A 26,195-nucleotide genomic window follows, 5' to 3' on the forward strand; every position below is an offset into this window, starting at 1 on the left:
TCTCAGTGAGTTTTGCTTTGTCGCCATCTCGAAGAAATGTTTCTTGCATAAAACAAATGTCACAGTCTGTTTCCCACAAATGTTCTAAAACACCAACAGTCTTGTTTAAAAGAGATCGGACATTGAAAGTTCCACATCTCAACTTCTTCCTAGTCTCATCTTTTGGTCCTTGACCCTTTGGCGATAGGCGTTTTTTGTCTGCTCCGTGCATCCTGCAGTTCTAGACATGACTCGTTCTTTTTCTCTAATAAAGAATGGACAAAGATTATCAGCAGCTTTATGCGTCTTTGCAGCATTTTTCTCTGTGGCACTTTTACTATTAAAGCAGTTAGAACACTTTATCCGATCAGTCCTATTTTTTATCCTGTTTTCACAGTCTTTAGAAGTATGTGCTCCAGCACAGTAGAAACATGTAGGAGAGGCATCTTTTAGCTTGCAGTACTGTGACTTTGCCATATGGCCAAATTGCTGGCAGTGGTAACATTGTACTACATGGAGTCGGTCATATACACGATGTCTTTGTAGGCCCAGGTATATATAGTCACCACATTTTCTGATGACTTCTCTAGCCTCTATGGGCAGTTGAATGACAGCAAATTTTTCTTTGATATCATAGTAGACTACTTTGACATTAGCATCCTTCATACCTGTGTTCTTTTCCAATAGTTCATCAAGGATCTTTTCTTTGGTGTCAAAATCAAGGTGAATGTCAGATATTGTTAGTTTGGGATCTAACTTCTTTGGTTCTACTGACTTTGAATTGACTTTAACTGACTTACACTTTTGTGTCAGCGCTCTTTCCGCTTCTTTCATGTCATCTTCAGTAGTAAAACTCAGCACTGTTGTACCATTACTTACCCGTTCATCTTTAACTCGGACACCTTTAAGAGAGTTCTTCACGTCCTTACGATAAACTTCGGTCCATTCATGGTTAGTGATAGTAGTCTCTGTATCATCCTCGTTCACTGGTGACTTGGCTATAGTAATCGTGTGCCTTGCTGGCAGGGGCTTCTCTATTGGGAGGTTAGCTTGCAGGGATTCCGCAGGGGAAATGGCAGCCACTGAAATAGCTTCTTTCAGAAGATTAGGTAGGACTTCACTCAATTGTCTCTTAATTATGTTTTCTAGAGTTTGGCTGTCCTGTTCCGGAAGGGGGACAAGTGAGGTCTTTGCTAGATCAATAGCTCTGGTTGCAATGATGTATAGTTCTTTACAAACCTTGAAAATATGTTCTTTGTTGTTGCTGGTGGGTATATCTGTTAAAATCTTTGCTTCGTGGATTGTTTTCTTACCTTGAAAGGACTTTTCGTTGATTAGGTCGAGCTCTTCTTCCAGTTTCTTCAAGTCATCCATATCTGCTAATGAAATCAAGGTCCTATACCCAAGATAAGCTGTAAGTTTTTAGAAAAACTTAAACAGCTACAGTAACGTAGATCTGGGTGTGTATGATAACAACTTAACAATAGAAACCTCAAATTATTTGTTATATAGTAGTGTTGAAAGTATTAAAAAACATCAATATAATATGTACTATGAAAAATCTTGCAAACCGCCACAGTTGAATGTCTTACTAAAAAAGGATAACAAACGAATAATTCACTTCAGAAACTCTGTCTGGTAGTTACGGGCCCGAACATGGGTGGCAAGTCCACTCTGATGAGACAAGTTGGTCTCCTGGTGATCCTGGCTCAGATGGGGTGTCGTGTTCCCGCTGCCAGCATGTCATTTTCTCCTGTTGACAGAATATTCACCAGACTGGGCGCTTCCGATAATATCGTCAGAGGTTAGTGTTCTTAGTGAGAGGTTAGTGTTCTTATTGAGAGGTTAGTGTTCTTAGTGAGAGGTTAGTGTTCTTAGTGAGAGGTTAGTGTTCTTAGGGAGAGGTTAGTGTTCTTAGTGAGAGGTTAGTGTTCTTAGTATAGTTTTTTATAGTGGAAGGTTATGTTTTGAGTTTTATATAGTTTTTATAGTGTTATATAAGAAAATTTCATTAGCTGTTGGAACTTTCAAGTATCACACTTCACTATTTAACAAGAGGCATTTATTTTATTTACTTCATTTCACTTCGTCTCGGCGAAGATAACCTCACATGAGTTTCTTATTTGATGTATTGATTGCTTGGCTTTGTTTATTGATTCTCTATAAATATTAAAATTAAATAGTTCCGCTTTCAAAGATTTTAGTTTATCTGTATTTTATTCATTTAACTTCGTCTCGGCAAAGATAACGTCACATGAGTTTCTTATTTGAAGTGTTGATTGTTCGACCTATTAATTGATTATCAATAAAGAGTTTCGCTTCAGGGGAGAGCACATTCTTCGTTGAGTTATCGGAAACAAGTACAATCCTAACCCACGCTTCAAGACATTCTTTAGTGCTCCTGGATGAGCTGGGTATGGATATCATACAATCCTCTAGACATTACGTTTACAGCATGACGATTAAATCAGAAATAATAATACTATTTGCTGGTTATTTAAACATTATTCAACCCATCAAATAAGCTTCTAGCTGCACCCTCTTACCTGCTTGATCTTACACAGGTCGAGGAACTGCTACATACGATGGAACAGCAATAGCGGGGAGTGTTATTGAGAATATCAGTCAGGAAATCCAGAGCAGAACCCTCTTTTCTACTCACTATCACAGGTTATTATATCTGCTTGGTTTGTAAGGTTCGCCGTTTGTTATATCTCTTATTTCGAGTGATGTTAAAATGTATAACAAATAAGAAGCCTCCGGTAATATTGTGGTAATGTACAGGTTGGTAGATGAGCTGGGAGAGAAAGGTGAGGTGACGTTAGGTCACATGAGCTGTATGAACAACAGTGAGGAGGACGAACAGGACATCACATTCCTTTACAAACTCTCTCCGGGTATTTATATCTAGATACAAAACTTTCTATTCATCTGTTCTTAGTCTACTAATAATAAATAGTATAATTTACCTTACAGATTAATTTCAAACGGTTATTTATTCATGATTACTAAGCTCTCTTGCTCGCCCAGGGTCTTGTCCGAAGAGTTTTGGATTTAACGCCGCCCGACTCGCTGGAATTCCGGAACCAGTCATTACGGATGCTCTCAAGATCTCCACTCAGTTTGAGAGACTGTCAGATAGGTTCCACATCTTTGGGAAGCTGCTCAAACCTATATCAGATCTAGATCAATTGTGCTCGAGATTGGAAACTGTTCTTTCCTCTTAAACTATTGCAGCAAATTTCAGAACTCTACTTTTTAAAGATTTGAATTTCTTGCACTTCATACCACTATCATGTATTTTACGATTTTTATTTATCATTATAAATTATATTTTATTGAGTTTAAGCTCGATTCACTTTTTAGTACTCAGTTTTTTACAAATGGCTAAAAAATTACGATGGCAACGATACATTTTTTATTTGGAATTTAAGTGTTTAGATCACTAGTTGAATCTTGTATCAACGATCATGGATCAACATTTCATAAAAGTATTAGTTTGTCAACTTGATTAGATTTTTGCATTTAGAATTTTTTAAAAGTGGACTTTATTCGGCGATAAGTAAACTACATGATGTTTTAACCTATCAAAATTTGTATTAAACTAAATTCAGTTGGTCGCCACGCCATTTTATAACAGTGAACAGTAAATTAATAATTCATTTGTATGTTGTAATATTAATATTCTTAATCATAATTGATCGATATGTTTAACTTTAAGAGAAAAGGTAATTTCATTTCTCCAAACTAAACTTGAGCAGCCTAGACAGTAGAAGTTTAAGTAGAAGCAAGCATTATGTAAGCATGATGAAACAAAATATCAAAGGTATTTACCCCACTCCTACAGTTGCACCATATGCACGGTCCACAATATTGCAGGTGCATTGTGGTGGTGCAATCTAAATAGCATGTTCTACTGCATTGGAGGACTTCACCGCGCAAACTAGCATTCTTGCTTCGCATCATCGATCGTTGCTCTGCTTCGCAGAGCAACGATCTCGACGGATTGACATCGTCAATCAAGTTCTACAAAGCGGTAGAAATTAATGATTTAAAGCCCCGTGTTAAATTGACGGCTGAAATAATAAAATTCTCATGACTCCAACGCAAATCGCAATTATAGGTTTGTGTATCTTACTATATTAATATATTAATATAAACAATAAACTTAAAGCGAGACGATCTATATATATCTATATGTTTAATCCTGTATATATATCCGTACCATTTTATACTGACACCACGGCATCAACTTTAACACGACTTTCCGCAAAAAACCGTAAAATATATACAACTTAAACTTTTTTGACTGGTTCAAATGCTTTATTAATGGCCTTAGAATCAGCATGAAAAAAAAAAAAAAAATAGAAAATTGGCCAAGAAATAAGAATTTTAGTGCCCAAAATTTGGACCCCAAGTGGTGTCAAACTTGAGCTTGACTAACCCTGAACCCAGCGCGCACTACTTTGTACTTGTGGCACTTGCCTCGGGCTAAAATTCGGAAAGAAATGTGCTTTCGGTGGAAATTCAATTATAACTTCCGCTATGATTACAGATAACATTTACATAGGCCATATTTTTTCTCATTAAGGCGGCCCCTATGATCGACCCAGGCCTCAACCCGGCCGTTGCGTAATCAGTAGTAATCAGTAATAATGTTAATTAAATTGACGATGTCAATTCTTCGCAGCTCGGCGAGGCCCAGTAACGCATCTCGCCGATCTTACAAAGTGCTTTCGCGCTACTACAAGTACAAGCAGCATGCACTTGGAGGACTTCGCCGCTTCGACGCGCCGCGCAAACTAGCATTCCTGCTTCGCAGAGCAACGATCTCGACGGATTGACATCGTCAATCAAAGCATGCACTAAACTGTACTGCACTGATTTGAATTTGTATCTATTCTTCGTTTGGTAGCTAGTTCTAGTTAGTACGACGGTATGTCTAACGTCATATGTGTAATCAGTAATTGTATCATTCAAATTTATTTTTAAAGCGCGCGCGCATGTTTGCATGCACGTCAAAATTTAATTAAAAGATCGAGCGTGTAAACGCGCGGTAGTGTACATAACATTTGGTGTTTGGAGTTTATGTTATGGTCGACAAAGCGTTCGCGTTATAGCAGTTTGAATTTGTAGTTACACGCGTTCGCATGATTATATATTTGAAATCGTCAAATCTAATTACTTAAACCCTAATTTTGCATTAATATCTGACCCTTGTCTGAAAGTCGTAGGTACGCAATTTTGAGCTTGCATTGTTCACACTACACCATACAGAAGTAGTAAAAGGAATCATGTTCACTCCCTCTTTCTTACAGTTTATCGTCACCATTTCGTTTATATCATAATGGTCAGACTTTATTAGTTTCTAACCCACTATTGTGTCAAGACTCAAGTTAATTCAATAATTATTATATAATTTATTTGATCGTATGCAGTTCCCACGACAGTATGACTATGAAGGGAGCGAAGCCAGGGTAGGCCGTTGGGACTTGGGTTCTGTGATACTTTTCCTTTGAACCTCCCATACAGTAATAAATTCACTTCGAGTCTAATAAAATGTTAATGTAGCTCATTGAGTACAGATTCTGTCTACAGTGAACCACTTAAATCCTGATCAATTTATGCATTCGTACCTTTAAAATGTAAAGTTACTATATTTTACCATATTTCAGCATTATATTAATAATAATAGGTTTTGTACGGATTCAAAATGGTCCGAAGATTGAAGCATTACGATATTATTGCAATTGTCCGCTTCTAGTTCTTTTTTAAGATTCTAACAGTCAGATCAAAGTTCAAACACAAACGGTAAAGCTAATAAATTATGTATCTTTTTAATTTTCTCTTCAGGTTCATGATCAGCCAAAAACACAAGATTTTATAATACCGAATTGAAGGTAATCACCAATAACCAAAAGAATCGACGTGACTACAATAAAATGACATAATGAATGGATCTGGCTCAAATAGCTCACTCAATGATTGCTTGGAGACGTGAGTTTTAAGTTGTTCGTTGTGAACTTTCAAAGATGACGTGCTTTATGAACTTTTAGAATTTTCAAACCTTTCCCTTAAAAAACCCGCTCATTATGTCATCTGCATCAGGGCAGTATGGTATAAGATCGAAGATGCTAAGAGGGGTCGGGGTTTCGATGACATAGCGATCGACTATGAAATATTAACTAGCCGTGTGGAAGTCTTGCAAAACGATTGCGATGATGAAACGCTCATCACCAGCAAGGTATATAAATATTTGTATAGCTTCCAAAAATCAAATGCAGATATTTATCACGGAATTCAACTAAATTCTTATGTAATATGTTTCACTGCGTACAACTACAGTGTACACACTTGTGTTGTATCTCGCATTCTTATCTCTCATTCTATCTCTCAGTCTAATTTTGATTATACTTCTCATTCTACAGATTATTCCAATATCATAATTACTATTCGCATTCATACTAGCTGTTAACTGACCTCTTCAACTCCTGAACAGGCTCAAGAAGGAATGAAAATGTGTACAGAACTGTCAAACGATTTAGAAAAATCAGCTGGAAGGGGAACAGATTTACTACGCGGACTAGAGGACCTCATTGAGGATTTACTCTTCAGATTAGGTTTTTCTCCTAGATTTTTAAATTGCAAGTAAATAATTCTGTAATTAATGCATTATATATTATAGGAAAACTCCTCTTCAGTGAAAATGCATGTGACTGTATTTCGGATGTTTAAACGTTAAAAAATTTCAAATTATCTCCCCTTGTAGAGACGATACATCACTCTGGGCCTGGAGCAGAGGAGGAAACTGAGGAGGTGGAGGAGGAAGAGGAGGAGCCCTTCGATGAGGAAGATGCCAACTCTGTATGTTAACTCTTGTGAATGTGATGTACTCAATCTCATCTCCGCTTCAAGAAATCGAAATCTTTACGCACCAAAACCGAATTTGTGTAATCAAATACTTTTACAGTCTTAAATGTAATTTCTTTATGATTATCGCCATTGTTGCAGTAACTCAGAAAATCATGCTTTAGGAGATATTGGCGCTCCTGAAAGAGAGGGCTAAAGTTAAGTCCACTGTCGAACGTAACATCTTTTCCTGTAATGCTAAACTCAGGTAACATTAACAACAGGATTGCCCCCTTTTAAATGTCACTAATGAAAAGATAACGTTTTTTTACAAACTGAAAACATACAACCTATCAATTACATGTTTGAAGAACCCTCTCCTGATACCATAATATTTCAGCAACATAAAGAAGGAAATCTCAGAACTGGTAAACAGCAACCCCCGAAACCGACGTATGAGTAAACAGTTCAAAGCCCTTAATTTCGCTGGGATGAGTATGGGAATCGGAGCCCGTAAAGAACCTCGGCCGGTAAGGCTAATGAACGTCTTTCATAAACTTTCTAAATAAGTAAATCAACGAAGTATGGCCGTAGGTGATACATTGAAGTAGCCTAAGCTAATAGATTATAGCACCAAGAACAGTGCGATTTGCTGATTTGCGTATTTGGTATTGTTTTTAGCATATATTTACAATATATTTAGTTTTTTACTTTTCAGTTTTCATCGTTTTTCAAAACACTGATTCGCGGATAATTTGAAATTTGGAGACGTAGTGCACATTTATATGTTACTTGATTTTTTCTCATTTCTTCAAATTAATGTAATCTCCAGAGTATCATTGTTAAAACCCAAGAAGAACCGGAACAGTTCAACCCTGCAGCCTTGGATGTCAATTCTACAGTTCAAGCTGTTTTGAAATTCATAAACGATCAGGATTTTCTTCCAGAAGAGGCGAACCCTGCAATAGCAAAGTATTTTTTTTGCTGCTATGTAGTCTATTGTGATGTGACGTCTTAGTAATATATTATATTAGTAATTTGACCAAAACCCATAATCATGGGTAGAGTGGACCGCTGCCAGTGTCTCTCTTTCCCAAACAAAAGGAAATGATATTAATTTGATTGACCGTTCTCAAATGTAAAATGATACCGAGAATTAAATCGGTCGCTCACTTTTCCCATTCATTCACGGCTTACAATTAATCACATGCTGTAAAAATTCCTTTGGGTTGCGTTCGGGTCGATATACCTAGTATTTCGGGATAAGGGTGGTACTGGTAGTTAGTGAATTAGCTGAAGTTTATTGAATCTTTATTGCTGAGTACAGCTGCCTTCGGGTAGTTCTTCTTAATCTATTACAATTGTAAATTAATGGGAAAAGCGAGCGACCGATTTCATTCTCGGTATCATTTTGCATTTGAGAACGGTCAATCAAATTAATATCATTTCCTTTTGTTTGGGAAAGAGAGACACTGGCAGCGGTCCACTCTACCCATGATTATGGGTTTTGGTCAAATATCATCTCTTTTTGATTATAATGTCAGGGTACTTTATAAAGTCGAAATATAAACTGATGTCTTCATTATTAAGGAGGAGTTTCAACGATTTCGAAATTTTTCCTTTAAAAACATTTCCTTGTGTTTAAGTAAGCATATTGGTCTATCACTGACTGAACATAAAACATTATAATCATTCAAGTTGCCATTAAATTCATATATAATGACATTGAACTGTCGTGGTAAAGCAGAATTTGTTCGAAATCACGAATGAGCAAAATTCTCACCGTTCGCACGTGCAAACCTTGAGCGGACGTTGCGTGCGCATCCAATACTGAATCACCGTAAATTTTTGCATAGTGGTATTTTATATATAGTTTGATAAGCGTGCAAAGTTTCAAAAGATTTCAAATAGAACTTGGATCACAACGGGACTCCAAAGTTGATAAAAATCGTGAAAACACCAATTTTCAGTGATTTTAGCAATTTTTAATCAATTTGGGCGTGTCCTCACGTGTGCAACTTTTCGATTTTCAACTTTAAAACTAGCCTAATGCACAATTTATACCTATAGAAAGCAGAACTGAGCTCCACAACCCAAGGGATAGCCCAACACCAGAGAATACTAAATCGCAAAATTGACGTTTTTATAAAATAATCTTTCAAAAAAGCACTAACTTCAAAGGCAAATATCTTTATAAAGGAGTAAGATAAGAAAACTTTCCGGTAGATTTTCAGAATGCTTGAACAATTATCTAAGATGAAAATTTCCTCAGATGTTGAAAAAAATTACTTTTAAATGGTGTAAAATCAATTTTAAAAGTTATTACTTTGTCGAAAATCAAGTTTTAAAAACCGTTAAATTGATGACGTCATCAAGGGGTGTTTGTGACGTCAAATAATTTTTGTATACAATGTAAACTAAAGTGTAAACAATTATTTTCAAGACCTGTGGTCGGAAATGGCTGTATCTTTTATACTTTTGAATCTATGGACACTTAAATTTAGGATACAATTGACTACATTTGACTGTCAAAGCGTCTATCCCTGAATATGTATATATCACGACAATCTGTCGTAAAACAGGGGTTCTAGAAAACCCACTTCCCAATGCTACTGAAACTTGAAACTTTTTTTGTAGTCGATTTGGTCAACGTCTAGACGCCCTGCAAAGTTTCACATCTCTAACTCAATTTTAACATGGTTTTTAAGGCACCTGAATATGGCAATTTTCGGTTTTTTACCGAATTTCGTATAACATGCTGGCGCGTATTTTGCGCAAATTTCTTAAAAAACCTCCACATAACTATTTCTTATTCCTGTCATATTTGACATTGAATTAGAATGTTTTGAACTTAAATATACCTGCTAAACTACTTTCGATGAGTCTTAATGCCTGAAAAACAATAAAGGGGTATAATAGTAAAGGGGGTATAATAGTAAAGGGGGTAAATAGTAAAGGGGGCAAATAGTATTGTGAATATAAGAGGCACGGTCATGCTTGCCAGCATTGTGATATATTTTGAGATTTTGTTGATAACTTTTAGCTTTAATTTTATTAAAGTGTATTCATAGCTTTTCAAGTCGCAAATAAAAAACTTTAACTTCGCAGAGTGAACGCTTTGCAAAAGTTTCTACAGCACTCCAAGAACGAACTTAAAGCTGCAAACCAGAGAGCTACAGAGGATCAAATCAAATGCAACAACCTTGCAAATCGGTTACCCAAGGTTTGTACAACTACTGCCACATTTTAAAAATAATTTTCGGTAGTTTTTTGTTTGTCCGAGCTGGGTATTATATTATATATATTGGATATTACTACTACTAGTGCATAAAATAAAACCACAAACCACTGACAACATGTTTCAGTTGGAAGAGAGTCGAGTAAAACTAAGTCAGCGGGTCGACACCTTACAAGACCAAATCAAGGACAAAGACACGACAATAGCTAAACTGAGCATGAAAATAAGTTCATTAGAAAGTATGGCCAATAAACCCACGGCCACGACTAACTCCTCAGTGGTAAAGGAGCGGAAGGAAAGCAAGGGGAATATTAAACAAGCTGTGGTCCCTAAAGCCGTGTTGCGAGAAATCCTCCAGTCGTCAGATATTGAAGTCGAAGGTACAGAACTATCGTTAAACATCCGATAGTTAGGTGTTAAGTGGGCAGAGAAAAAGTTTTACATTATTCTTACTCATCGCTTGACTGTGTCAAACCCTGAACTGAAGTATGTGAAGAAGTAACGAGTAAAAGTGTACTGTTTAGCATAATAAATAGCAGTATTTAGAAGCCTTAAACGATCACTACAAATTGAGTTTCTAGGATATTTCAGGTAAACTTCAAGCACTGGCTGCTTCAAACGAAGCGATAAGGGTAGTGTTAGTCCGGAAGAACAAGCAAATCAGGCAGTTGGAAGGGACCATCATCCAGCTGAACGCCACAGCTAACTCTCAGAAAACCAAGATCGTGGAATTGGAGGAAGCGATTATATCGGGGACAGCTAATGCGGAAACTATCAGGGAGGAGAGAGTGGAGCAGAAGCCCCTTGTTATTGATGAGCTACCACCGCCCCCTTCTCCTGATATTGATATCGTAGATTCCAGTCATATTACTGAGTCCATAGACCTAGATTCTGAGGGGATGAGTACCCCAACTTCTAATGAAATTATACTGATTGACGGAGCTACAAATACAGAAATAGAGGTTAGATTTTTAAGCATTACACGACATAACAATTCGACTGAGATCTTCAATTGCCCTCCTAGTCCTCCTTATACCTAATATTAAATAAATGACAGCTCTAGATTTTGAATCAATTTACCATTCTCATTTGCAGATGGAAGATTTGGAAACTCAAACGGATGAGGTTGAAGAAAAAGACAGCGATTTTGTCAGTCCTGATTTGGGTGAATTATTCATGAACAAGAGGAAGAGAAGAGAAAGCAGAAAAGTGAGTGTGGCGATTGCAGCTGATGCTGGCATTCGAAAAGCTGCACGAAGGGTAAGCGTTGTTGAAGCCGCCCACAGAAAAGGCAGTATGTCACAAAAAGGTAATTGATTATTTACGAAGATTTAAAACCGATTTAGATTTTTGTTGAGTTTCTAGGAGAATCTTTTTAACTCATAGGAGGTGGGTATGATAAGTCGAGTCGATATTTAAATTAATTTAAACTCAGATGTGTTCGGTATTGGAGCGGGGTCAAAATCCCTCACAAAATCTGACCTGGCTACGTTACATGAGTTTCAGCGGACACACGACATAAACAACAAAACAGTCAAACAAGTTGAAGTGAGTTAACAAGCTTCTGAGCTTCTCCTAATAATGAGCTTATAAAATATTGGATTAAACTGCGTGATTAATGATAAACATGTTATTTGTAGCTTGACAATATTGTTAAAAGTTATCCTTGAGTTTTACCCTAGTTAACCCTTCGCTGTATTCATTAAAGTGATTTGCATTTCAGGATATTGCTGTACTGCAAAAGTACATAGCTTCAATGCGTGAGCAATCTGAGAAAAGCATGGAAAAAGTCCGAGAATTTATAGGAAAAGAGAAAACAAGAAACGATGCGACTATCAGAAGGCTGATAAACGAGCACGAGAAATTCCTAAGTAACCACAAGAAAGAATTTAACAAAGTGTTCTACTCCATACAAAGGTTAATCCACTAAGTAGATTAGTAGTAGATTAGAAGTAGATTAGAAGTAGATTAGTAGTAAATTAGTAGATTAGATTGGGGAACAGGAGAACCTACTTTAGGCTTACCGATTAGATAGATTAAAATTGTGGATGGAACCTTCTCTAAACCTGTTCTGTCCAATCTTGTGTGTACCTACTTGATAAAATTAAGTAAACCAATGGGCAATGCCAACAAAGATCTTAATACTAAATACCTCATATTCTCATATCTATGTCGGTTACAGATTTAGAGAAATGCTGATTGAGATACTAAACGGAAAGGATATAACACAGATCGTGCCAACAACTACTGTCAAGAATGAAATGAGTCCAATACAACTACGTATTCAAAGTACTGAGACGCTCAGTTCGCTGGAATTTGACGTCTTTCAAGTAAACTTTTTTGAATTTCATTTAAGAATTAGTTTTATTTTAAATTACCTAATTCAATGCACTACAATAGATCCTTCCTGGACGAGCGATTAAACAATATTTCAATTCAGGCAATCAAGCAGAAGGACATGAAGATAAGAGATCTTTCGGGAAGAAAACGTCTGGACGATAAAGACTTAGATAGACGAATTAAAGACAGAGAGAAAGCTGTATTTTCAATTCTTGGTATGTAACTATCTCGGATGTATCATGTAACTATCTTAGCAAATCTTAGCAAATCTTAGCAAATCTTAACAAACTGTGACTCCTGAATTTCCCAAAGTCTACTGCCACTTTTTAAGTTTATGACTATTTTAACATAAGGTTGTTTCCTTATTGTAAATCACACGGTAACAAAAACTGTTACAGATCACATGAACGATAGGTTAAAGAAGGAAAAGGAACTCGTTTCAAAGAAAGAAAAATGGGTTAACGAGAAAATTAAAACTGAGCTGGAATATGAAAAAGCTCAGGTTAGAACATCTTCTTAAAACATTTTATATCTAACTGATGAAGTATATTTACTTCGTGGACAAAATTTCAAGCGAGTATGGATTCTAGAAACTTAGATTAACCGTAATAAGATGATTTAAAATATATGAGTATAATTATGTACATTGTACATATATGTGTAATAAGCTCTGATCACATTTGATTGATCTGTATCCGTTTGATTGATCTGTATGTACTTCAATTGTACATAGAAGTCTAACAATATATGTTAAAGCAATATCATGATCAACTAAAGTTTAGTCTCCACAACCGTATCAATTGACAATTATACTGTTTAAATGTTTAACTTCATGGCTGATGAGGTAATGCCATCCTTCACTAGAGCACGAGATTTATTCTGATTCCTTGTTTCGCTCTCATCCAGCGTTCCCCGATCACTTGTATCTGTTTTGGTTTTGGTCAGTGCAAGAGGTCTTCTTTTTATCCATTTTCTGAACCGGTTGAATCTAAACCAGTAAAGGACGGGGTTAGCACACGCATTCAGAGTGGTGCTGAGACTGAGAAGCTGGCGACGTTCCAAGAGTAGAAATACATGAGAGGAGTACTGTAGATGGGACCAGGGTATTGTAATGTCTTTATCGTGATCAGGTAAAGGACAAAGTTAAGGTAGAGAGGAATGTTGAAGATTATGTAAAGGATTGTTACCAGGATGATGGTTAAGGTAAATCGGTTATTTCTCTTTTTCACAGCTGCTTCTTTTGTCTTTATCAGTTTGGTCAGTCCGATCTTGTTTTTCCTTAGAGTTCATTATCTAAGCTGCTGAAATAATGCAGCTCATGGTGATCGGAAGGATAGGACATGCAAGTGCTATCGTATCCATTGTATGGCCCAGTTCACCCCAAGTTGTTGAAGCATGGTCCCCCGGGTTTATCCCAGCAATAACCAGCCTCCCAATGGTACCAGACCCAGGAGAGGCGGGAACAAGGAGAAACATGTCATCAGCATCCAAACAACAGCTAGGAGGACCAACACAGCTCTGACACTGACTCTTCTTAGTGGGAAAAGAAGGATGTAGGTTCTGGAAACGGACAGAGCTGGAACCAGGAACACAGACATTCTGTGTGATATCCTGATTCCTGAAGAGTTTGTCTTGGGTTGGAGAGTACCCTGGGAGCCAGACGCCGTGTCATGTCATGCTTAAACGAGAGTAAACTGTAAAGATATGGGTCCTGAAGAGCGGTGAGTATGTAGAGGTATTTCATCACTCCTTTCAGTCGTTCTTTAAAGAAGAAGCAGATAGCTAGAATATTGGTAGGAACTCCGAATGCAAAGTAAATCAAATGTATTGTCCATATCATGAGGTCCGTGCTGGTAGAACTCTGTTTTGTTGTAAATTTACCTGCAATCTGGTCGGAATTAGAAATTAGTTGATCGACAATACCATTACGTATCATTCCATATCACTATTCATTTCAATCCAATGAAAACTAATGAGCAATAAGTGGTTTCTAACTTTAATTCAAGGATAAAAAGGTTCACGCTTTAAAAATACGTCCTTATAAGGATTTTTATTCCGCTTTGCAAAATAAAACCCTACCTAGACGGTGAGTATTATATTATGTGCATACATCCGTAGGATTTGAAAGGCACTGCAATGTTATCTTCTTCTAACCCTAAGCTCCTAAGTAAAACTATATACTCCAGGATGGAAAAAATGTTACAATCGTAATAGTCAAAACGATATAATATTCGTAATGAGTAAAATATAATAAAAAGTTCAGTAAGGTACTATCATAACTAGTCGAGTTGTTTTTAAAGATATCAATATAGCAAAATATCAAGTATGAACACTCAGATCTTTTTTTGTCTTGATGTCGAACAGATCCAGGAGGGAGTCGAGGAAAGGCTCTTCTTTCTTTTTGAAGAAAGCCTTTCCACGCCGAGATATTGGCACCTTCAAAATAGACTTGTAGTTTAGATGAAGGGACTTGATCTGCTTTACAATTGTGACGGTCGTCTTCAATACGTCTACGTATCATAAATACTCCCAGAACGTCACCAACTCTTTCCTAACGGTTAAAGCAGCATCAGCTAGACTCACAGCTCCGTGGTGATGCTCCAGTTCGAACATGATCCTCCGAAGTACGACACCATTTGAAGGCAGTTTGGAGAAGGGCATTTCATCTAAAAGAGTTGGGAGAAAGGGAAGTTCCCTACGGGGGATTCTTCTTTTAGGCATGATGTTCAGATTGTAGATGGCTTGGTGGTGGATTGTAAAGAGGGATGAATCGATATGTTTGGAACAGAAGGGACTGGTTATGTACTACTAACTACATGATGTCAGCGCTTGTAGCCGGTAACTCTTGCAGGTACCACCCGTATTCACACTCAGACCTGAGTTTAGTCATTTTCCGATACGAGAGTGGGGACGGGTTCTATAAACAAACAACTCTGGTAACCCTAGTGGATCATGTTATCAAGTAGTCGGGTATTAGTGATTAGTGATTACTCTGGTAACCCTTATACTTATAGTGGATCATGTTATCAAGTAGTTGGGTATTAGTGATTAGGGTTTATGGGATCTGATCCCTTTATCCAGAAACTTTTTTTGCAAGTATATTTTAAATAATCTACCAATCAAATTGCCAACTAAATTCTGCGAATCTATCAATTTAACCAGTGTTAACTGTTAAGTGTGTTACTCTCAAAAAATGTGGTGTTCGAAAAGTTTGTCTTGAGGCGAATTTAATTACCTAAGAAGCTCTGGCATTTATTTTGATTCCCTGGCCCCTATACTTACGCTCCTTTTATCATAACGGTATTATGTAATTATCATTCAGCAGGTTTCCACTGATGCGGTATATTTCCAGGAAAACGAAGTTCAATCTATAGAGAAAGCTCTAGTAAAGTTCTGGAAGGACCATCCCGAGCTAGTTGGGACATTGGGAATGAGTGAGGTGCAGTCTCGTACCCCTTCTGCAACCCCTCATGCCTCTTCTGAAATTCCTAGTGCTGTTAATGATCCAGGGGAAGTATTGCCTGATCAACAGAACATACTACCCTTCCCTGGTCCACAAAGAGTGTTGCCTGCACCTCCTTCAATGTTTGAGGAGGTTTCAGAGCAGTCGCTCGTGCCTAGAATGTATGTTAGGGTGGCGGATCAGAGAGGTAACCTTGATACATTCGATAAAGCCCATAGATTGGGGATAATTAGCAATCTCGCTCACAAACTTGTCTCCAACATCATCAACAGGTAAGGGACTATTATATTCCGCTGATGGATCAGATTATAGCACCATGGTTAACTTTTTACCTCGTTTACCTAGCTAGCTTTTAAGGAGAAGGGATCAAGGACTACTTTAATGTGACAGCTCAGAGCCAACGCTAATTAAATCTTTTCATCGCTTGAGCACCTGTCTAATATAAACGCCATTTTAAGCAATCGGGATTTTTTTAAAATCATAACCTTAAATACGGCAGAAACGAAAACCTTAGGTCACCAAAATCCTGCTTTTAGGTGGTTGGAGTTGATAGAAACGAAGATCTGTCACTTGTTCCGAGCCTACATCAAGTATCGCCGGTTCTCAGATCTTCAGAACGAAGTGATGAAGGAGGAACATGGTTCCAGTGACATGAACCGGGCTTTCCTTCTTCACCGCAGGATTAGAAATGCTATGGACCTCCAGCACAAACGACTTCACATCCAAATAGGGTCGGTATGATTTATACTGTTACAATTATTCCAGTGTTCAGCACTTGTCGTGTTTAAACCTTCTTTTGAGACCTTTTCTCGGCCATTTTCATTCTGATGCTGCTTGGTTTTTTTTTTCTTCCCATAAAAATGATGTTTGATAAAATGTATTAAATGTTAACTTCCTTTATCAGAAAATTTTCATCGTACTGCGGAAGCTTGCTAGAGGAAGAGGAACACTTCTTTGATACTCTGCAGGACAGCAAACTTCTTAAATCTGTCGTGAGACCAGTTTTTCATCAAGGCAATTGTAACCGTAAGTCTACTTTTATAGTGCTATTATTTTCATTCACTTTAATTTAGTTTTTAATGCGATCTCTGGAACCGGATCGGCAAGTGAAAATTCATTTTCAACTGAAATTCTCTCCAGTGATGTTTAAGAAGCTTCTGGACGTACAAGAAAAGCGTACAATAAACGTGACAGTCCCCTATGTAATGAAGCAGGACAGCACCTCTACTTCCAGCACTATTCCTGCTAAATTAGAGGAAATTCCAGTGTTGAAACAAGTCGCCAACAATAAACAAATTGGGAACTGGAAAACTGATTATAAAGATGTAAGTTAACTTAATGCTGCCTGGACAAAATAATTAATAATTATATATTTTAAAGGAGTTTTATTCAATACTGACACACCTCAAAATTATTTTTTAGAGTATGATTTCTTAAAATACTGTGACTTTTCGAGAATTTCTTTCATTTCCTTTTATTACCACTTCCTCAAATGTGAACATCATTAATCTCAGGACAACCGATCCAAGCCCCTCCTTATACCAAAAATGTTCCAACTAGACACCGACAGAATGGGGGCTATCAGACTATTTACAAAACAGCCGGCACAGCCACGTTCCCCGAGTCGCAGAAATGCTAGCAGATTTACATTGTCTGGACTACCTCCAATTCCACACTTGGAGAGAATTTCTTACATTCCTACCATATCCTCTGTTTGGTCTACTACTGACAAGGATAAAACTGAACCTTAGATAAAACTACTTCTCAAAATTTGCAATATTAGTTGCAGAGAATTCGATTGTTTGATTTTGTACAGATTTTCTTTAATGAGACTAATTTAAGATAATACCCAATACTGTTTTTTATCATTTTGACCAAATTTGTAAGTTCATTTCCGAATTTTTAGATTAAACACAGGTGAGTGTAAGTTTTATCTCATTAGTGGTGTTATTACACTTTGCTCTTGGATTTATTATTACTTCAAATGTGAACAATTAAAAATGATGTTTTGAGATTTTATGCAACAAAATATGGTGAATTTTGCATCTTTCAAAAATCTTAATACAGTCAACAGGTTGTCGGTGCAGCGATCATAAAAAATTTGAAATAAAACTGAAAAATGTAAAATAAAACTCAACAATTCAGGTGCAATGTGCATAAACCTGCTCCAGTAAATATGCACATTTTCAAGTAAAAAACTCTAATTGTACAGAACAGTAGAACTTTGTTTCGTTTCTATCCTTTGTAAAAATTAAAAAAATCGTAAAATGGTCCCCTTCATCTAAATTTCAGAGTTTGGCATCAAACCCCATATATAATTGATAATGGTATAGGCACATTTCTTTATTTTAGTTAATGACGAAACCTCAAACCGCTTTATCTAGAATTATAAATTTGAGTTGCAACTAAAACATCACACTATTATAAATAAATAAAAATATACTATATTGGCAGAGAAGCCACGCTTCGAATTGGGAGTAAAGCTGCTGAAAAACATAGAGCTGTCAAAGTATCATTTGGAAGCTCTAGCACCGTTCATCAGATACTGATCAAAGCTAAAGAACTCAGACTGTCTCAGTGTTTCAAAACTGTCTTAATTTCACCGGATCGATCACACTGGATCCTCATTATTATCATAGTCCCGTTGGATTTTAGAAACGATATCTCGCATCAAGAAACGCTCTTGTCCTTTAGGGAAGATAGGGATGGTATAGTCTTGGGAAAGCTGAAGCTGTCCAACGACTTCAGTCAATAAGGCAGGTTTATTCTGTAGAAATGTGCAGGCCACATTTATGTTTTTACCGTACTCTGTTAACTCCCATTTGATTGATGCATTGGGATTACTAACAATCTTATTTTTGTTTAAACATTTGTTTTCAAAAGATTCCCTCATTTCTACAAACTCGTTGACTTGAGATGCTACTTTTTCTCTGCCTACCCTATCGAGGTGCAGCTCGAATGTTTTGTTAAAATAATCAAATATTTGAGCATCTATAACTTGATATTTCAATATTTTTGCTTTAATTTCCTCTGACAGTGTCACTTTTGGCTTTGAGCTGACATTACGATTTAGATACACAATGTCAGTCATATTCCAGCTAAGATATTCTTTAAGAATGATAAGACTTTCGTCCATTCTGTCGGTTATCATAACAAAGTCCATCTCTTGGTCCAGATGTTCTATAAAGGCGTTTATCTTCTCTTGAAGTGTTGATTCCAACATTCTGCAATACGATGAAAATATTAAATATCAATTTCACATGACCACCTTTTTCTTCAAAAATAAAGATGTTTCATAAATTATGGACCAACTTTTACATAAATACGAGGCCTTTTTCCAGCAATCAGTGTTTTTAATGATTAGTTACAGATTTCAGAAGTCTGGTTACCAAATGTATCGATTATTCAGTAAAACTAAACGGCAGTATCGAGATAGCCCGACCACTGTCCGCGGACAACTGTCCGCGGACAGTTGTCCGCAGACACCTGTCCACAAACACCTGTCTACCAGATCATTTTACTGCATAATAACAGTATCCCCTGAATCAAGCAGGGTTCACATCATCCCCTGAATCAAGCAGGGTTCACATCATCCCCTGAGTCAAGCAGGGTTCGAGTGTGGATGAATATCTTCCAGTCAGACACCGCGTTTTCAGAAAGTCCAGTCATCTGTGATACCGCAATGCCAGCTAGACGCTAGTCCTTTTATACTCAAACAGAACAGCAGTTGTATGAAGGTCTTGAGAGCGAGCTTCTGTCCAGAGAGGATGCTGTCTGTTCTGATATTCTTGTACTTCTTGCAGGGGGAGCAGCGCCATATCAGTCCATCTGGAGACTTCGAGGACGAGCAGGGAACCAGGGACATAGATGCATTACACCCAGGACAGGACATGGAGCTCTTTAGGAGGTTTTTCTGGAATAGGAAGTCTCGAGCATTCTCTAGGGAGGCGGTGGGTCCATTAATTTCGTCCATTAGACAGAAGAGTACCATGTCAGGAATTGAAATAGTTGTTGTTGTTGATGATGGCAACTGATAATACTTCACCAAAAACGAACGACTTATATACCACATTTTAATCGTAATCATTTATTTCATTGAGCAATCAATATTATTCGTAACTAATTATATCCGAGAGACCACATTTGAATCGTAATCAATAGTTTGATCCAGAAATTTACTACGCTACAATTAATTATGCTAGTCGTAACTAATTGCATCCAAGATACCATACATACCATTCATATGATCTGGTAACCAATCAACTATTCACAAACACCTGTTGCTTGATTCAGGGGATATTGTTATTATACAGTAATATGATCTGGTAGACAGGTGTCTGCGGACAGTTGTCCGCGGACAGTGGTCGGGCTATCTCGATACTGCCAACTAAACATCATAACAAAACAACAGGCAACGTTACGCCACTGCCACTGTCCAGTCTTTTTGGCCCAAAGTTCCAATGAAACGAATTGTTCTGAGACAAATGGAGTCTTCCAACCCCCTTGTGGCTTGTTCATGAATATATTGATTCGCTTGTTTTGTTAGTGGTTAGGGCAAATCTATATCAGCCATTTTCTGTAACCTAACTTGGTACGAAGAGAGAATTTGGATGAACGGGATTAAAAATCGGGACTAAAAACGAAGCTTTTACATTTGATGACATACCATTCGCATTGTGTACTCATCCCTATAAAACCTAAAAGCAGACTGAAACTGGGACACTGGAGATCTGACAATAGTAGAGTAAAGAGAGGTTTCTTTGGGCATTATCGTGTGTTCAGCATCTGGTCGGAAAATTCCGTGTTGACACTGCATGTTGTACACTGATCCAGGTCTTGGAGGTAGCATGCTCCTGAAAATAGGAATTATAAAATATGAGGTATTATCGTTTATGTCATGACCAAAATTATTCAACTTAATTTTAACCTTTTGTCGAGTACGACGTAGTAAATCAAACTTTTTTGATTGTTTAACGTATTCAAATTGAGAGTACCTAAAGATCGTGTTAACGTTGATTTCGTGAACTTTAGATACGTATTCAATTCCAAAATGTAGAAGACGAGTATCGTTATTTTACCTTTAGCTACACAACAAAGTTCAGTAAGCGCCGAACTCTCAACAGTGTTGGTGCTATACAGTATTGAGTATACAACTCTCAGTACATTATGGGATATGTGGTCTAATGAATATATGGGCCAGTTTGCAGGTTTACTGAGTGATGCTGCTAATGATCTTGGTTGTTGGGTTGAGGAAGTGATGAAGACAATAAACTGTGATCAAGATATTCATTATTCATTAGATAAGTTATATTACATTTATAGATAAGTTCAAGAAACCGAACAAGGACGTTTTACTTTTAGTAAAGAACCTTTTTGATGCGTTTCGGGGTATATAAGGATCTTTTCCTCAAAGTGACAAGGAAAATAAAGGAAATGAAAACTGACATGATTAATTCTCAGAAATCAGAAATCATAATGTATCACATAATATATCACAGTGATAATGTATCACTGTCATGTTGAACACTGAATAATTAGTTCTAATTCTCCTTTACATGCCTGCATGCGTTTAACTTCATAAACTCACCGGGATTCTAAAGGGTTTATGTCATGCTCATAAGGAACCACGACAAAGTTGAGCCTTTTTCTGACTCCACGAAGATAAAAAACATCAACTACAGTGGAAGTTCCACACTTGTGGGTCTTTATAAACATCAAGTTCTTTTTAATTGATATCTGTTCCGAATGACTTAAACTTGGCTTATCTTTTGACTCGAACAGTTGATCTGAATTAATTGTTAATGTTGAAATCACTTTCTCTGATGTGTCTGAAACTACACCCTCACTGACAGAAATATTTATTATTGGCGAATTGACCATATAGGAGCCTGTGTCAGAAATCTCCACCCTTTTTCCTTTGTCATTTGCTAGTTCAAACATCAAGAAAACCAAACATGTAACCAATATGCACACGCCAAGTTTTAAACCAGTGTTCAGTGAAGGTACCATTTCTGATCGTTGTTGATGATAGTTATTTTAGTGTCAAGTTGCATAAACAATAAACATGGTTAGTGGTTACATAAAAATATACACGATTTTCAAATTCAATATACCTAAGGCCAATAAATTTGGTTCACAATAAATTTGGTTACCATAATTTTGGTTACCATAATTTTAGCTACATATTTCGACTTTTCGATACCATTTTCTATTTCATTTACCTTAAAAACGACAAATTTTGTCTACCCCGTCTGAGCATTACAGATAAAGCTGCAGTGAATTACTCAGGAATTTCAATAACATCAGATCCAGAGTTTGTGACTCTGTATCACTAAGTTCTTCAGTACACTGTTCAGTTTCTTTTTCACCCTTTTTCGACATTACCATTTTTGTCGGAACGACGTAGTTTATGTCGATATGATCCTTCAGCCGTTTTAAGTTCAACAGAGCATGCATTGGGATGGATCGATTAAAAAACTTTCGGTAATCGTACTGTAGTGCGACACATACTCTAGTGCGACAAGTACTCTAGTGCGAAGTCCGACATGTATGCAGTATATATATAATGATCCACTGAGTCACTCGTAAGCAGCATATGATCCTAATACCTATCACACCCATCGTATGAAGGTATATCTCCGATTGGGATAACAAGTTCATATGCTTGGGCCATATATAAGGTCACGATGATTCTACCGAAGCATCGAACAACATCAACATGTCTTCTACAATCACCTTCATTCCTGGACGCACTACTGGTTCAAGAAACTCTATCCATGACGGATACCGCTACTTTCTTCTTTGGGATTCTACCTACTCAGCAGAGAGAAGAAGATCTTTCCTGTTCGGCACTGTGGAAAACATGGATCGTTTAGCTGAGGCCCCTCATCTTGTCATCGATGGTACCTTTAGCACCTCGCCTAACTTGTTTGCACAGTTGGTGACTATCCACGGACTCTATCCTGACGGCTGAAGAATTCCCCTTGCATTCGGCTTACTCCCCGGAAAGACACAGGCTCATTATGAAGCCCTCTTGGATGAGCTTCTTGCATTTGGAGTCGAACCTCAATCTGTCATGAGTGACTACGAGAGAGCCCTGATCAACGCTGTGGAGACAACCTGGCCCACTACTACCAAGAGAGGATGTTTCTTCCACCACAAGCAAGCACTTTGGAGATAGATGCAGTAACATGACCTAGTCCTGGAATACAACGCAGAGAACTCAGCATTGTAAAGAATGTAAGAAATTGCCGAGGGTTGGCACAACGGTTTTCGATCCGTGATGGGCTGCACCAACCCTACTATCTGGGGATTTATCGACGTCCTGAAAAAGGAGCAGGATCTAACCCAGTGGAAGATCAACCAGAAGATTCTCAGACAACCACTTCCTCGCCGACAATCGACATTGTAAACACTGTATTGCAATGTCAAATTTTTATTGAATATGTAAAGTTTTTTGTCGCACTTTAGTTCGTGTTTGCACTGCAGTACAGGTAGTGCGACAGTGTCGGCCTTCGAACTAGACACCATGTTAGTTATGACGATGCTCGCTGCTGTGCAAAACAACCTGTACTTGAAGGAGGAAACCGCTTGAAGTCATACACAGGGAGATCATACTCCAGAGCCATGAAAGGTTAGGTTATCAAACAAAAGAACTACTACGGCAATATCAGCTTCAAGAAAGCAATGACAGAAGAAATCATTAAAAAGATGAAGTCAGGGACAATATTGGTAAAATGTGACTTTTCCCAAACTCGATAACATATTATGTCAAAAAAGAAGTGCCTAAAAAAACCTTCCATGGAACCACGCTTCCTGACAAAGTTACCATTATAAGAGAAAGGAAGTCGAGAATGAAATCATAGGACTGGACTGATGTATCTTATGTATGCTCACATGCTTATTTATACACACATGCTTATTTATACAAAACATGCTTGTTTATACAAAAACACATGCTTATTTATACAAAAATACGTGCAATTTCAATTGTTTCTTTCGATAAATAGTAAGTATCAAACAAAAATCAATTCGCAAGTCGAAGCAAACCGTATAAAAATCGAACTACTTGGACGATTACGTCTGCTAAATAGTGTGTTTACACAGAACTGAGAGGGCAGTCCCTTTGAGCATAGGAACGTTGTACGCGACGCATCACTTTCTTAATTAAGCTGTAGCGTGGCGTAGGAAGTAGATAGGGATTCCAAACTTTCACAGATGCAATTACATATGACATAGCGCAATACAAACATGCCCTTAGATACATAGAACAAGGTAGCATTACGTCATCCTATAAGTGAGTAGTTCTCTGTCGCCATTTCAGAAATAAATGCTTTTTCTCAGGGTCTGGCATTCGATAAAATCTTATGAATCGTCTCCCGGGCCATTTAGAAACCACTAGCAGGAACCCGTATAACCCTAAAATGGTGTCAAGACTCAAGAGACTAAAATAATTCTTACCTATTTAATTCGCGTTTTTGACACCACTTGGGGGTCCAAATTTTGGGCTCTAAAACTCCTATTCCTTGGCCAATTTTTTATTTTTTCATGCTGATTTGAAAAGCATAAAATCATTTGACCCAGTCAAAAAAGTTTCAGTTTTATATCATTTACGGTTTTTGCGGAAGGTCGCGTTAAAGTTGATGCCGTGGTGTCAGTAAAATGGCACGGATATATACATATATATCGTCTCGCTTTATATATAGTAAGAATAAGATGTTATTCTTACTGAAGTTTTTGGTACAGTCACCTTCGCCACATGACAGTGCACCATGATGACTTCTGCATTCTGCAAGATTGAAAATTCTGATAAAGTATTGAACCTGTTTGCATTTCAAATTGTACAACAGATGTAACCTTAGTTGTAGTGAACGCTGAACTTAGTCGTACTGAACGTACGTTCCAATCATTTTGTAGTGAACGTTTGTGAACGTTAGTGAACGTTAGTCAATATTTTGTGATGCTGTCAACGTTAGGGTGCGCTATGAACTCTCCCTGAAGTTGAAATATTTTACGTTAGGGTGCGCTATGAACTCTCTTTGAGGTTGAGATATTTAACGTTAGGGTGCGCTATGAACTCTCCCTGAAGTTGAGATATTCAACGTTAGGGTGCGCTATGAACTCTCTTTGAGGTTGAGATATTTAACGTTAGGGTGCGCTATGAACTCTCCCTGAGGTTGAGATATTTAACGTTAGGGTGCGCTATGAACTCTCCTTGAAGTTGAGATATTTTACGTTAGGGTGCACTATGAACTCTCTTTGAGGTTGAGATATTTAACGTTAGGGTGCGCTATGAACTCTCCCTGAAGTTGAGATATTCAACGTTAGGGTGCGCTATGAACTCTCTTTGAGGTTGAGATATTTAACGTTAGGGTGCGCTATGAACTCTCCCTGAGGTTGAGATATTTAACGTTAGGGTGCGCTATGAACTCTCCTTGAAGTTGAGATATTTTACGTTAGGGTGCGCTATGAACTCTCCTTGAGGTTGAGATATTTAACGTTAGGGTGCGCTATGATTATGAACTCTCCCTGAGGTTGAAATATTTAACGTTAGGGTGCGCTATGAACTCTCCTTGAAGTTGAGATATTTAACATTAGGGTGCACTATGAACTCTCCCTGAGGTTGAAATTTTATAAGAGGTCGTACAGCATGTGTTTTTAATATGTTTTCAACATACCCAAAGTCAAATTTATGGTTGATTTCGGGGAGAACCCCTCGCCCGGTTACACTGTTACAGGTCACTCCATTTCTTCAAACTAAGTCGCTTACAATAAATAAAGTTACGACGGAGTTGTTTGAAACTAAATATTATACAATTAATGGCGTAATTACATTGTGACAGATGCAACCCTCCCTTGCGGGTTATTTAAATAAAAATTTAATACTTTCCAGAGAGCCGAAACCCATAAATTTCCGACCAGTGCAAGTGGGCGGTAAGATAGTGCCAAAGATGTTTAACAAGGGTGATTTAACGAAAAATTTGAATTCATTTGAAACGTAAGTGGTCCGTACCGCTCTTTGTAGAACGATTTTAATTACGGCAATTGTTTCATTTTAAGAAAGAGTTACAGGAGTACAGAGGAAAATTGTGCATTTAACGATTATAATTTGAATCATTTCAATCGTGCTCACTGCTCAATGGGAATTTCAATCAATAATTTTATCTGGCTAGCAAATTAAAAGATAAAACACCTGGCAGCACACGAATATAAAAGTAAGAGACAATTCCCATAAATCAGTTGCCAGAAAATATCGTTTTTCATCAAGTTGTGCACCAACTAATCTTTCCTCATCCTTTGATACCATCATGGCCACCAGCCAACTCC

General features: G+C 37.4%; 3 protein-coding genes and 1 long non-coding RNA gene across 4 annotated transcripts in view; 3 read left to right on the forward strand and 1 right to left on the reverse strand.

Moving 5' to 3' along the window:
• LOC134811040 (DNA mismatch repair protein Msh6-like) overlaps positions 1–3,706 on the forward strand; it is a 61,712-nt gene extending 58,006 nt beyond the window's left edge. Inside the window, exons 20-24 of the mRNA XM_063817746.1 lie at positions 1,606–1,783; positions 2,304–2,393; positions 2,544–2,649; positions 2,764–2,876; positions 3,010–3,706. Coding sequence (XP_063673816.1) covers positions 1,606–1,783; positions 2,304–2,393; positions 2,544–2,649; positions 2,764–2,876; positions 3,010–3,206 — 684 coding nt within the window. The 3' untranslated portion in view covers positions 3,207–3,706. The remainder of the gene's footprint in view (positions 1–1,605; positions 1,784–2,303; positions 2,394–2,543; positions 2,650–2,763; positions 2,877–3,009) is intronic.
• LOC134811042 (uncharacterized) overlaps positions 1–26,195 on the forward strand; it is an 83,595-nt gene that overhangs the window by 3,253 nt on the left and 54,147 nt on the right. The window lies entirely within an intron of this gene.
• Positions 5,831–17,865, forward strand: LOC134811041 (uncharacterized). The gene is made up of 21 exons (XM_063817747.1): positions 5,831–5,976; positions 6,088–6,223; positions 6,479–6,599; positions 6,749–6,843; positions 7,014–7,096; positions 7,229–7,358; positions 7,661–7,800; positions 9,937–10,051; positions 10,194–10,446; positions 10,658–11,028; positions 11,162–11,375; positions 11,502–11,614; positions 11,790–11,983; positions 12,249–12,396; positions 12,507–12,621; positions 12,805–12,908; positions 15,759–16,141; positions 16,406–16,600; positions 16,774–16,895; positions 17,010–17,194; positions 17,384–17,865. Exons 1-21 carry the CDS (start codon positions 5,930–5,932, stop codon positions 17,618–17,620), a joined length of 3,501 nt encoding a protein of 1,166 aa, XP_063673817.1. The 5' UTR covers positions 5,831–5,929; the 3' UTR covers positions 17,621–17,865.
• Positions 17,880–21,886, reverse strand: LOC134811045 (uncharacterized). Its single transcript, XR_010159752.1, has 3 exons — positions 21,457–21,886; positions 20,465–20,722; positions 17,880–19,143 (listed from the first exon to the last, which is right to left on the reverse strand). It is a non-coding gene; the product is annotated as an uncharacterized LOC134811045 (long non-coding RNA).

Source organism: Bolinopsis microptera, chromosome 2 (genome assembly GCF_026151205.1).
Source record: "Bolinopsis microptera isolate Bmic1 chromosome 2, MBARI_Bmic_1.0, whole genome shotgun sequence".
Taxonomy (NCBI): domain Eukaryota; kingdom Metazoa; phylum Ctenophora; class Tentaculata; order Lobata; family Bolinopsidae; genus Bolinopsis; species Bolinopsis microptera.

Bases quoted from the DNA above. Each gene is read 5' to 3' on its own strand.
- LOC134811041 (XM_063817747.1), top strand. From the start codon at position 5,930: ATGAATGGATCTGGCTCAAATAGCTCACTCAATGATTGCTTGGAGAC. The intron at 6,600-6,748 runs GTTTTTCTCCTA...CTCCCCTTGTAG, and splicing joins GGATTTACTCTTCAGATTAG to AGACGATACATCACTCTGGG. The intron at 12,397-12,506 runs GTAAACTTTTTT...ATTTCAATTCAG, and splicing joins TGGAATTTGACGTCTTTCAA to GCAATCAAGCAGAAGGACAT.